This window comes from Sitophilus oryzae, unplaced genomic scaffold (assembly GCF_002938485.1).
Source record: "Sitophilus oryzae breed Bouriz unplaced genomic scaffold, Soryzae_2.0 scaffold_1000_pilon_pilon, whole genome shotgun sequence".
Taxonomy (NCBI): Eukaryota; Metazoa; Arthropoda; class Insecta; order Coleoptera; family Curculionidae; genus Sitophilus; species Sitophilus oryzae.
The window spans coordinates 39,723-54,644 of NW_022145617.1; the positions used below are offsets into that span (position 1 = coordinate 39,723).

The 14,922-nt window shown below is 30.0% G+C and overlaps 1 protein-coding gene across 1 annotated transcript in view; it reads left to right on the forward strand.

Moving 5' to 3' along the window:
• Positions 1-14,922, forward strand: part of LOC115890375 (putative fatty acyl-CoA reductase CG5065) — a 54,842-nt gene that overhangs the window by 14,092 nt on the left and 25,828 nt on the right. Inside the window, exon 2 of the mRNA XM_030910923.1 lies at positions 6,348-6,576. Within this exon, the coding sequence (XP_030766783.1) occupies positions 6,361-6,576 (216 nt within the window). The 5' untranslated portion in view covers positions 6,348-6,360. The remainder of the gene's footprint in view (positions 1-6,347; positions 6,577-14,922) is intronic.

Below are 14,922 nucleotides of genomic sequence, written 5' to 3' on the forward strand. Positions count from 1 at the left end.
TAAAATCTATTATGTACTTTAAATAATAAAGTAACATTTTTTGTTGGTTTTTTGATGACATATAAAATATTAAAGAAACAGTAAATAATATTTGACAATATTACATAAGAGACTTTCTTTATTTCTTGTAATTGTTTACAAGGTGACCTCAAAATAAGATGTCATTACTTCACTACTTACCATCAACATTGCCATTGAGAAATTCCCATATTCTCAGGTGTACTTAGTACCTATTAACTATTAATAAATAAAATGTAAACAAAATCAATGATATTCGAGTGGTCGTAGGTTAGTACCGAGACTTAACAATTTTGTAATATTTTTTAAACGTCACAATAGTATTAATTTTTGCGACGTGATTGACAATATAAAAAAGTCATTTTAACGCCTAAGCACAAAAGTACGAAAATATATTATTAAACTGACATAAAGTGTCAAATTCAACGAGTGTAATCATAGTTTCTCGATATACCGGGTGCGTCTCAAAAGTGACTCACCCCCTATAACTTTTTTATTTTTTCATATAAAAAAACTACTACTAATAAAAAAACATTAGGGTTGATTGATGTATTCAATTGTTTTCAGTCACTTCCCATTTTACCGGAAATGACTAGAACTTTTGATTTTTAAATGACACCCTCGGTATTTTTTTTACTTTATTCGATAGAAAATGACACTGAATAGAATGTCAACTTTTGACATTCTTGCTTAAAGAAATAGTATTTTATATATCAACCTAAAGCGTCATGGCTGTGCTAAAAACGCTAATTTTTAATCAAAGAGCCTTGGAAAAATAGATTTTATCGTCTAATATATTTCGTGTCTTGTCCTGGCCGGTTAAAAGATGCCCAAATCGTATTTTTAAACATATCTCAATTTTTTCAAATGGAATGAGGGTGGCTCGTTAGCATATTTGGAAAAAGCATTTTTTACAAATAATTTGATACCACACACTTGGTATTTTGAGTCAAAATGTCGTTATGAACCCTATGTTACAATTTCAAATAAACCATAGAATAACTAACTGAAAGAAATGAAAACTCCTATGTTAAAGCATGGAAACACGCGCTCGACGCGATCCAAGCGGGCTACTGGCAGAACTAAAAGTTCGCGCCATATTTTTAAATGGACCTTTACTGCCAGTTCATAAGTTTTTTACTTATATTTGGTAATTTCAATCTAGATTATGAACTTATTTGTAACAAAACATTTTACAAAATAAAATAATGTATTTTGATACAAATAAATTAATAATTAGGTTGAAATTATCCCTGAAATTAGAATAAAACACGAAAAATTTGTAACTTGATTATTTTATTATAACATTGTTAATAAAATTACATATAACACATTCAACACTATACAAGTATATATAAAAGTTATCAGAATTTATACAATCAGTTATAAGTAATTATAAAAAAGGTTATAAATTATAAATAAATAATTCATTATATAAAAGACATATAGTTACCGTGAATATAATTTGGTATAACTTTAATCTCAACTTTAATGACCTATTCAAATAGAAACATCTTACAATTCACATTATATAATACACAAAGCCAAGGGACAAAATTGTTATTAAATCTATTCTCGATGACTCGAAGCATTTTTTTTTCAAATAAAACAGGACATATAGGGCTTATAAATAATACAAGGGTATAGAAAATATATAAATAAGTAAATACAAATATATTTTCAACCTAATGATTAATGATTATACTCGTTTAAATAAATAAATGATCTTTTTAAAATTACTTGTTTGTCTTTGCAAATTTGTATATTTAATATTTATCTAAAAGCGTACACTTACATAAATTACTGCACAACCTTTAAAATTAAGCTTTTAATATGTTATACAAATTCTTGATTCGATATAAATACACTTAAATAAAACTTTAAAATTAATGATCTTCCAAATTTCTGAGACAGCCATTTTGTTGAAAGAATTTGTTTTGATTATGAGAAATTTCATAAAAATTATCACAGGGATTAATTAATCTTATATATTAAACTACTTGGCTTTTAAATTTCACAATCCTATCGTCCAAAATACTCTAAATTCGCAAAAATCCGTAAAATATTCCCATAAAAACAAATCACAATTCACTTCCACTTCACAGAAACTGACAGACATTGCCAAATATGGAATGACGTTTATTTTTCAATTTATTTTACTGATCTAACTGATCCGGGTGACTTAGAAATTAAATTTTTATTAAATTATTTAATTATAATTGTTTCTGGCGAAAGCAACTTCATTTCAATGTTTATTCATAGAGTAACAAAGCACATCACTGTTAAATTATCAACATTTTATATAAATATTTATATTTTTCAACTACCGTAAAGTGGGGTGAATAGAAACATAGTGGTGAATAGAAACAAAATTTCTGAAAAAAATCAAATCACGATTAAAAATATTCAAAGTAAAAAGAGTCGATATATCTAATTTTTCTATCATTGGTAATACACAATAAAATGTAAAAACTATATTTTTATCTGTGTCAGTGACTTGATAAAATCATGATGAAATTAAAGTCCCTAGATGAATATCTAGGGACTTTAGATGGAATTTCTACGCAGCGCCATCTATCCCTCTACTGGCAGAAACTCAGCCGTGTTTCCAAAATTCAAATGGCAGTTTCATCCGCCTGAAATAAACCATATCGTCGGCTTTCTGACGAAAAGGCGTATCTCTATTTTTGCTACTTTTCAGGAGAGCAATTTAAAGAAAATCACTTACTTTATTTGGTCAATAAATGTAAAGTCTTTAATTTTTTAATAGTGTTTTTGTATTAACACTTAAACGGAGACATTGAGGAAACGTTCTCGAGATAAATTCTGCGTAAATTCTAATAAATAATTTCTTTGTAGTTGTTTAATAGAGATAGGCCTTTTTGTTATAATAATAATAAATTTATTTCCGAGCGAATAGTATACATACCCCCATGTAAAATAAATTTAAAAATGATGGTAAAGTGTTCTTAATAAGGAAAAAAAATACAATATTCACATTATGGAATACATACAAGAAAATACAATACATACATACAGAAAAAATCTGAAAATCACCAAAAAATCAGGAATTTATTCGTGTTGGATTAGATCAACTGAAAACAAAGACAATTTTCATTCCAGAAGCAAAGACAATAATCAATTAAAATACACTTATCTAGCTTATTTTAATAATATCTTTTTTAATCCAAAAATCCATTTTTTTAACTAAAATATTTTTAGTAATTATTCAGTTAATTGAGGGCATTAATACACGGCATTTAAACTCACGGTCCATTTAATAAAAACCAAACAAAACAAAAACAAAACATGTTTCTTCATTCGTGCCTTTTTGATACAAATAACTGTGGACTAACAGTTTCTGTTTTCCCTGTTAAATAATAACAAATTCGACTTCCATTCTACGTGTTTATGCAGGATGATGATAGGCACAATAAATAAATTTTTCCAAAAATTGACAGGGATGACAATGCCAATGACCTGACAATGATAATGAGATAAAAATTATTGTATTTTTAGGGCAAGTTTTTGGTTCGCTAAAATGTTCTAAGGGAAATTATAATTTCGGGAATTTTTCCATTAGGGCAATTTTCGTTTCGTTGTTTTGCTGTCGATCAATTTTTCTTCGGCCATTTATTCTCGGACAATCTTTTGCATACCCGATACAACTATGTGCAGAGTCTAGCTCATTCTAACAATGGTTTTTGGCAAAAAACAGGCTCAAAATCACACTGTAAAAGAGAGCTGCTGCCATGATAGAAGTTTTATTTTAATAATGTATACTCTAGCCTGAATAACCATCACTCTACAGCTACAATTTTCTGTGATTTCTCTAAGGCTTTCGATTGTGTAAATCATAATATCTTAATTAACAAATTGCAATACTATGGTTTCAGGGGAGTGCCGCTCGAATGGCTTAAGTCATATCTTGGCAACAGAAGGCAGCTTGTGAGGATTGATACGTCTATGTCTTCTTGTAAGCCTATAGAATGTGGTGTCCCTCAGGGTTCAGTACTTGGCCCTATTTTGTTTCTGGTGTTTATCAACGACATTGCAAATCTAGACATTAGCGGTAAAATCGGCCTCTTTGCGGACGATACTAGTTTCACTTGGAGCGGCCCAGATGTTGCGGCGCTATATGATACTATATCCAGTGACTTACGCACCATTAAGTCTTGGTGCGATTCTAATCTCCTATGCCTCAACCTATCAAAAACTAAAGTTTTGTCATATAAAAGTACTATACAACCTTTTGTACTTAATAACACTACTATTGACGTCGTGGACTCTGTGAAATTCTTAGGACTTCTTGTAGACAACTCGTTGAGATGGGACTTTCACATTGAAGCTCTATCAAAGAAACTAAGCGCTGCCTGTTTTGCGCTAAGATCAGTTTCTAAGAAACTTAACTTCTCAACCTCTAGAATAGCCTATTATGCCCTTTTTGAGTCACATCTTCGTTATGCTCTTCCATTCTGGGGTACTTGCTGCGCAACAAAATTTGATCGTGTTTTCATACTTCAGAAGAGAGCAGTTCGATATTTATTGGGACTAAACAGTAGAACTCACTGCCAGAATTTCTTTAAAAATTTGAAAATACTGACTCTTCTTTCTTTATTCATTTTTGAATCCGTTTGCTTAATCCGCAAGCACATATCTGCTATACCCGAAAGGCCATCTCATAACTATCCACTTAGGAATGCAGAGCACGATTTTTATCTGCCAACCCCGAGCTCAGAACTAGTTAAGCGTTCAATACTGTACAATGCCAAAAAAATGTACAATCATCTGCCTTTGAATATCATATCGCTTTCATTCTTTCCCGCATTTCGCAATGCTTTAAAATCATACCTACTGGAGAGAGCCCTATATGCGGTAAACGACTTTTTTGTTGATGTTTAATTATGAACAATTTTGTATTTTAAAATTTTGATCATCTCACACATTGGTCAAAGGTCAAGTATTTAATAATCTATAACTATAAAATTATATCTATTTACTGCGTACTGTTCTAAAATTGTCCATGTATATTCTTTTTGTAATTTTAAAGACTTAAATTTTTTTGAATTGTATTATTTGTATTGTGTATTTTTTGTTGTTTGTATTTTTTTGTGATTTTGTTGTTTGTGAGTGCTTTGTCGATGAAGCTGTTTTGGCTTTTTGCACAATAAAGCGTTGTTTGTTGTTTTGTTTGTTTGTTTGTTATTTTGTCCCAAGCAACCATCAGAAAATAATTAGGTAGAATGGTGTGATTTTCTCTCACATGCATTTTCATAACTTAAAACATAAGGACCTATCTCAAATTCCATCTCTCTTGTAGTATAACAATTGGTATAACGTCTCTTCGTCATAACGAAGAATTGTAGTATTTGAGATGGGACAAATTTTTAAACGAATATAAAATGAAAAAGGTACAATATTGAGATGCGCAAATTCGCTATGTTAAAATATGACCCATTTCACATGTCATGACGTTGATATCTCAAAATCGCCAAAAATCGAGATACGCCTTTTCGTCATAAAGCCGACGATATGCGGAAATATCAAAAGATGACATGTGACACGTTATTCTATTCAGAGTGTCATTTTCTATCGAATAAAATAAAAAAAACATAGAGAGTGCTATTTCAAAATCAAAAGTTGTAGTAATTTCCTGTGAAAGAGGAAGTGACCGAAAACAATTAAACACGTCAGTCAATCTTAATTTATGTCATATACTAACATACCAAATCTCGCTTTTTTATCTAAAAAAATTAAAAAAACATAGGGGTGAGCCACTTTTGAGACGCACCCGGTATAACTACTTACAAAGTTTTACGATTAAATATTTTTAAATTATTTGTAAAGTTTGAAATTGTTTAAAAAATATTTGTGACGTTTGAAAAAAAAATAACATGTTCTAGTCGGAGCAAAAATGACTTTTTGTGCTTCGTCTGTACCTGTAACGTCAAACGTATCGCGTCGCCAAAAAATGTGTCATTTTTACACCTAATAAAACATTATACATACTATTTTTTTAAAACATTTATATTATTTCATTTATTTTAATTATGATTATAATTAATAATAATAACCATTGTTGATGTTCGTCTGCGTCGAGACATACTGGACGTCTCTCCAACGTGAGGACAGATTACCAATTCTCTAGCCACTATGAGCGTCAATATATTAGCCAATGCACTGGCCAATGGCCAATTACAGATCTAACGCTTGGTCTTGCTTTTGTGCAAGATCAAGACCAATATCGGACATTAATGTTATTATTTACAAATAATAACATCAAAATTATAATCATTAAAAAATTACAAATGCATTTTTTTTTGTTTCAGTACTATCTCAAAAATGGGAGAAAACCTGGAGGCTCAGTACACCGACCGAATAGTCGAGATGTACAAAGACAAAACACTTTTCATCACAGGCGGTACCGGCTTTATGGGCAAAGTACTCATCGAGAAATTGTTACGTTGCTTCACCGACGTGAAGAAAATCTTCATGATGGTACGGACGAAAAAAGGAAAACATCCCAACGATCGGATAAAGGAAATATTTTCCGGACCCGTAAGTTGATAATAATTATTGTTTATTCTAAATTTATACAAGGTGAGTTTCCTACAATGTTCTCTATGGCTATCTCGGAAACTACTGGAGATAGAGAGTCGGTTAAATGGGGAAAGAATTGCAGTTTTGTGGGGTCATATTAAATATGCGCCTTTCAGATTTTTGAAAAAGTTTATGTCTTACTAGATATTTCGAAAAAATAAAACAAATTATAGCAATTTTAAAAATTGTTCTTAATTCCATTATAATCTATTTTAGACAAAAAGTTTTCAGATGAAAGTTGTAGATAATCACAACCCTAATGAGTTTGTGTTCTCCGATTTTTTCTAAGGCCTGTCATTTTTGAGATATAACACAAACATATGTTTTTTTTAATGGAAACCATAGTTGGCCATGACTTCATAAAAAGCGCCATTTTTAAGCTTTTCAGCGATGTAAGCTATAATATGTTTTTTTCAAAAAATTACTGAGTTATAGCCAATTCTTTTCTTTCTTGACTAATTTCACTTAGTTGGCATGGTGTTCTTATTTTGTTATGATTTATAACTTATAAAAAGACAAAATATATTATTAAACGGCTCTTTACAATTTACATTACCCCACAAACTCAAACTTAAAAAAATAATATCACTACATACACTTTAAGTTATTTTAGAAAATGTTAAAAAAATCCGCCATTGTTTTGAGTACATAAATGCATCTTTTTAAAACTGAATTTCTAGCTATTCTCACAGAACGACCAGTCGACTTAATTAAACTTCTCCTGTACTGCCCCTTCGAGTGCCTCTCTTAATTCATAAAGGTCCACCTTTTTCTATCCCTGAGTCTACATAATTATAATTCATTTCCACATTTAACCGACTCTCTATCTTCAGTAGTTTCCGAGATACCCATAGAGAACATCGTAGGAAACCCTGTATAGTATCTATATTATTCATTTCAACATAAGATATTTCAATGTCATTATAAATTTTACGTATGTCGGAGAACATATATATTTTTTCTTCTAAAAATCAAAGATACCTTGGATTTTATTTCTTTAACCTACTGGAAATATTTGATGATATTTGAAGTTTGCTTCCTGAATGTATAAAGCATATTAATTAATAAAATATATTTATATTATAATTAATAGCTTTACAAATTATTTAAAATTCACTTACAACTTTTTTAGTTAATTAATTTAAAACACCAAAAACTGTTCATTCATTGTTGCCAACAATGGACATATTCCGCGCCAGGCTGACTAAGAGGAATTTAAATTATACCGCTGGGGATTCCGGTGGTACCCCTTCTGTTGTTGTTGTACCCCTTGTGTAGTGATCCTTTAAGTTTATTTTCTTTTACTAGCAGTCAAACATTGTTCTTTTTAGAACCTCTTTTAGTGCAAAGTGTACAAGATAGCTTAATAGCCGTAAAAAACTCATCGCAACTTTATTAGAATATTTTGAACGGGAAAGCGGTAGTATGGCCCTTTATATCCCTTAAGTGCTGTCAAGAGGTCAGTTTTGTTGATGTAAGTAAGAACTGTTTATATATTTCTAATTAATTTATGTTTGTTTCCCCTAAAATATTTTGATTAAAAGAAAATATGTAAAAGTGGGCAACACTGTGCCGGTCAAGCTTAATCACGTGATTAAAAGTTTATTTGTTATGATCTATATGTAGGCCGCATAAAACATCTTTTTGTGGGTTAGACAAACTTTTCTTACGGGTAAAAAGCTACTAACAAACTAATTACTGTTCGGATGCAACGCAATGGTATTTTATAGTGATGGGATAACTCGAGCGAAAAATCGGCTTGAAATAAACTAAATCAAGCAAGAGATGAAGCGAATCGCTCGTGTCGCTCGGCGAAAAACCGTATTTTTAAATACGAACGATATTTCGCTCGATTCAATACTCGATTATTGAAATCGCTTTAAACTCGAGTACTCCATTATTAAAATTAATCGGTTTTTCCCATCACTATAGTATTTTACAGATTTATTTTTTAAATTTCCTTTTCTGTGGCGAAATATCTAAGTTTTTACGAGATATAAAAGGAATATAAATACAAATATATGATAAATAGTAATAATTAATAATGAATTAAATATAAAAGAATACTTTTTATTACTTTCTTTCCGAGGATGCACATAATTTTATTACTTTACTTTAAACTGTTACTTGTTTTAAGTACCTATATTGCTTATATAGGTACTCAAAATATATGTTAATTGAGCTTCCTTGCATAAAAGATAATGATGAATTGCAAAACGCCAAAATTTAAAAACTCGTATTTCTACAGATAGCCTTTAATTGTCTAACAGTTGACTTAAAGTATTATTTTGCAATATCATATAAACAAAAGTAGGTATAAATATTCGCATAAAAAATATGAGAAACCCATAAGTAATCATTATATTTATTTTCGCACTATTTCACAATAGCAATCAATCAAATGCATGTAATGGTGTACTTGTAATAAAATATCTTCAAATACATTTAAACTATAATATTATTATTTATTTCTACGTATGTACAAATAGGTATAGTTCATATCAAATAAACTTTTAATCACGTGATTAAGCTTGACCGGCACAGCGTTGCCCTCTTTTGCATATTTTCTTTTAATAAAAACATTTTAGGAAACAAAAATAAATTAATTATAAATAATAACAGCTATTATTTACATCAACAAAACTCACATTCTTAACAGCACTTAAGGGACATAAAGAGCCATTACTACCGCTTTTCTGTTCAAAATATTAACGGACCGAACTTTTATATTATACACTCATGGATAAAATTATTGAATATTTTAAATTTTATTTTAATGAATAATATGCAACAAACAAGAAAGAACAATGTATTTTACACATTTTAAATAAGGAATATTAAATTATTATTGACACTAAATCGTAAAAAAATAATGTTAAATTTATGAAAATGAAGGATACTTAGTTTCAACTTAAATGCTTCAGAAGTAAATAAGTAAAACCTTTTGAATGGAAAAATATAGGGATTAGTTAATAACGAGTATTTCCACCTCCAGCTCTAATTAGTGCTTGCATCCTTCTCGGCATGCTACTAAATAGAGTTTAAATATATTCTTGAGGAATTGCATTCCACTCGTGTTGTATCGCATATCGAAGCTCTTCTAGTGTATTTGAAACAGGATTTCTTCGTCGTATGCGACGTTTTAGCTCCTCCCACAAATGCTCAATGGGATTTAAATCTGGGCTATATGGTGGCCAATCTAATCTTTGAATCTGGACTACATCAAGATAATTAGTCACTATGCTAGCTGCATGTGCTCGAGCATTATCGTGCATAAATAGAAATCTGTCATATCCAATGACTAATAACTAATAACTGACTAATACTAATAACAGTCTGTATAAGGTTGCAGCTTCTGTATCGTTCCCCGACTCTTCTATTGACATTATTTCGCCCATCAGTGAATAGAACTTTTTTCCAGTCCTCGATATTCCACTGAATATGTGTTCTGGCAAATTGCAATCGACCAGTTTTGTGATTTTGGAGAAGACGTGGAACTTTGGCAGGTCGTCTTGGCTTTAAACCCACTTCCTTTAATCTTCTTCTAACCGTTCTCGAACTAACATTAACTTGTCTAACTTTTAGTAACTCATTTTTGAGGTATGTGGATGTCAATGTGCGATTTCGAGTAGAATTAAGTACAACAAAACGGTCATCAATTGCCGATGTACACCTTTTGCGTCCTTGGCCGCGTCTTCGTACAAAATCTCCAGTCTCTTGATATCTTTTTAAAACATTTCATTCCGTAGACTGACCTCTTCTAAGACGCCGACCGATTTCTGTTTGTCTATATCCTTCCTTATACAAAGTTACAATTTGTGCCGCTTCAGCCTCACTGCAATACCTCACTGGTGGCATATTATTCCTTTTAAAGATCACTAACAAATTACTTAAATTCACTACAAATAACTTAATTCAATATAATTCTTGATTTATGTGTAAGGAATTTTTAAATCTCAAAGAGAGCTATAGAAAATATACGCCATTGAAATTAATTAAATGTCAAAATATTTTAAAACAAATGAATATAATCGCCTACTAAACGAATAACATTAGCAAATTTCTAAATTTACAACGATAATATAGAATTTTGTTCGAGTAATAGTGATAACAAAAAATATTCGATAATTTTGTCCATGAGTGCATTAATTTTTTAATATAATAAAAACTGATGCATTTAATTTAATTTAAAGATTCCTTTCTTCATTTAGAGCACCTAAATGAAAGGTTGTTTTTAAAAGATTTTTTTAATAATTATTAATTTTATTTTTAGTTCATAGCTCGTCAAACCATGTCACCTTTTACGGGACTCAAGTTCTATCAATAAATCAATTTAAATAGGTTTGTTTTCCATATACCTCACGTATTTTTAGAAATCGTAATGTGGTAAAAAGTATTTCCTATATACGTTCATAGAAATCTATTAAAATTTGCTTTGTGCAATCCATAATTAATAATTTACCATTCTTGAATTTTGAAATTAAAAAATTAATACTTTGTTTTGCGAAATACCCATTTTTATATGTAATTAGCTACGAGGTGACATGACGTCAATTATCATTAAACCTATTAATTATTTTATTACTATAATGACTAATTAATTATGAGACATTTCTTGCTAGACACATTATTTGAATTAATAATTTTCTAAAATATTAAATAGTCTATTATAAAGTTTTAGTACCTTAGTATTCGTATCTATTTTTAAAAGTTTAAGTACTCGCGTGGTATATTTTAATACCCTATTTAATTTTTGATGCGAAACATAAGAAAAAACGCGAAACAAAACGAAGAAAGAAAACTTGTGTGCACTATGTGCGCATATTTGAAGTAAAACTTCTCACTAACAGCAATTAAATTCAAGGCTTTGGAGGAAATGTTTGAAAAAGTGTAGTTTGAAATGTTGAAGAAGTAATAAATTAAAAATTAATAAATAATTTGATCCACGTTCACAAAATTTGTATTAAAATGACCGTCTGTCCCTCTGAGAAGTAAGTCCAATCACGTGCTAAGTCTGTATTGGTTCTAATCGACCCATATTTAAGAAAAATCCTGATGATTTCGTCCATTTAGAAGCATCGGTTCGAAACGTCGAGAGCGTCATCCTGTAGCCCGTCCCCAATTATGCCGAAATCGACTGACATTGTTTTTCAATATCAAATAATTAAACCAACCCTGATGAAGATGTAAACGAAACGTCGTATCCTATCGGGACCGTGTGCACCGTCGCTCACATAGCTTATCCACCAAATTTCATTGCGTTCGGACGACATGAACTTTTGACGTTTCTTACGTCAAAACTAACTATCACAGTGACCCGTGTCGCTTGGCCTAGCTCACATAGAGCCCAAGTTACGACGCTCCAAAGACCCTCTAGAAGACTAACTAAAATTGAATATGGTAACTGTCCCAGTTATCGTCACATTAAGGGAATATCTCAGTTTAGTTAGCTATAAAATCCGAATTATTAGTAATATGACACTAGGAGTTATTTTTATATAAAATTTAAATAAAACTTTAATAACTTGACCGATATTTTCGATTATTTTCAAGAAAAACTAAAAAAACTACAATTGCCCTAAATATCGTCACCTCTCTACCTATATATCGTCCCAATTTTCGTCATATCTATATATGTGTTATATCACACAAAAAACATTGTTTTTTACAAAAGTTTATTTAGGAATTGCGACTCATTGCAAAAAATAAAACATAAACAATTAAATAATTAAAAAAATAAGCATAGAAAATAAAATTTTAATTAAGAATATCTCCGATATCAGCTCAAAAATAATAATGTAGTAATAATTAGTGAATACAAGGTATTAGAGCGCTTTCAGATGGAGCGGACCATCCGCGACTTCAAGCAAGTACCATGAGTTACACAAGATGTCCCAGAAATAAGTGCAAGTATTTTAACTGGTAGTATAGTTCAACCCCAGAAACACGCCTATGAGGTTCTTTTCGCAAAAAAAAAATTTTGAAAATTCGGAATGTTTTGAAAAAAAATTTGGATTTTTTTTTAGTTTTTAGTTAAAAAACATAATTTCTTGATAATATGACAACATACTATGTAGTAGATAGTAGATTAAATTTACAAGAAAGAAAATCCAGAAAAGATCCAGTGGTTCTCAAAACTTGAGCAAAAAATCATTTTTTTTTGGAAATTTTCAAAGTATAAAATAACTCCGTTATTTTGGACTTATTTGAAAAACGATAAAGAGAAAATGTGTTTCTTTTATCGAGATCTACAACCCCTTAAAATACTTGCACTTATTTCTGGGACACCCTGTATATGAACCACATCCGGACGGAGCATACGCGACCCCTGTGAAATTGTTGATAATAAACTAATGGTACTTCTGAAAGCGCTGGCTGTTAAATATTTTTATAAAAAAACGAACAAAAAAAAACAGTAACATCATATTAGTAAATAAATACTTTTTAATTAGTAAATAAACTTTAAACTTGAAAAATTAGTTTTACTTTGACATATCAGTTTAAGATATAATATCAGGTATATCAATAAGATATAATATCATAATCAGGTATATCATAAACACCTCTTTTTTTTTTTTTAATTTTTGTAACAATATCCCTTTTAATATAGTCCAAAATATCTTCAGAACTCTAATATTTCGCACTTTTAAAATCACAGGTATTTTACAGGAAGCCTATATTAATATGGCTTACATTGTTTAATGGCCTAAATTCCGCCGCATCGCAGTCATCCAGTTCCCGTCATCCATTTTTAATTGATAATTTAATGTAGAATTAATGACAAAAGTGGGTGACGAAAATTGGGCACATCAAATAGCCCATCTTCATACTGCCATTTATAGAAAAAAAAATGTATTACCGAAAAATGAATTTTATACTGAATAAAATATCTCTGCCAATAATGACCCAATCTTCGTCAATGGTGACGATAATACGGCACGTTCCGTTGCGACATGGCCCAAAAACCGTCACCCATTTTTTTTTATTAATATTATAGAAAAACATATTTTTTTTATATAAATACATAAACAGAAAACCTTTTACTCTGGTAATTAATTATATTTGAACCTTAATATACTAAATTACATTATTGTGAAAGAAAATCAAGAAGACTGTTGCTCTGCTTAGCTTATAAGAAATGTATGGTTTCCCGTCAACGTCCCCTAACTTCTAATTAAAATAGTCGTTATTCCACGTAAATGAAGTGCGCCTTTATAAAAAAAGATGTATTGTAGCGTTTCCAGATATATAAAACAAATATTTAAAATTACCTATTTATTATGGATTTTTTTCTCTTAACTTTCGGAATATGACGATAATTAGGACAGTGACGGTAATTGGGCTTTTACCATATTAGAAATTTGTTTCTACAGTCTTTATTTTTAATCTTAACTGCCGTCCATGGAGGCGTCATGTGTTGGGTAACCTAGATTTGCTCTAAAAAAATGTGCTATAAAAGTAATGTAAATGATTCGTTTTCCATTGAGTTATGCTGTGCGAGAAACATGTTTTTGATTTTTTTTTTAATTTTTCGACAAGTAGCTTGATTTTTTATTTATAATTCGATGACTAAATTGAACATCTAATTGCAATCAGTTGATGAGTAACAATATTGCGATTCTGATAAAAAATTAATATAACAAATTATTAGGCAGTAAATGTGGTGCCTGCGTCTGATTAAATTACTTATTTTACGTACACCAAATATGACAAACAATTTAAAATTACCATAAATTAATAATTACGGTTTCAGTGTTCTATTAGATTGTGTGGAGAGCTGCACAACAAGGTCTCCCAGCCTTGAAAACCTCGAAAAATAATGTTTATAGTATACGGTGACAATAATTATAAAGCATAATATCTAATATCATTTGGTATATAACTTTAAAAGTAAAAAAATCAAAAAAATTGTGTGTGCACTATGTGAGCATGTTTGAAGTGAAACTTCTTACTGAGATCTATTAAATTGAAGGATTTGAAGGATAGGATATTTTTTATAAATGCTTTTAATACACTTCAAAAAAATTAGAATTAATATAAAACCGCAAAAAAATATATTAAAAAAATTAATAAAAAAAATTATATATTCTAGCTGTATAACTTTATAATGTTTTTTAATTTTTACGAAAAAACGATAATTCTATTACCCGGCCGGAGAGATGTGGCCATTAAACCAAAATACTGGTACATCTATATCTCTGACTAAAACCAAAGAATATTATAGTTAACACATCGTAGTAGAATTATCTTTGCTACTACGAACTGCTACTAACCAACAATTTGTTTTTTGTAGTCTGTGGTCTG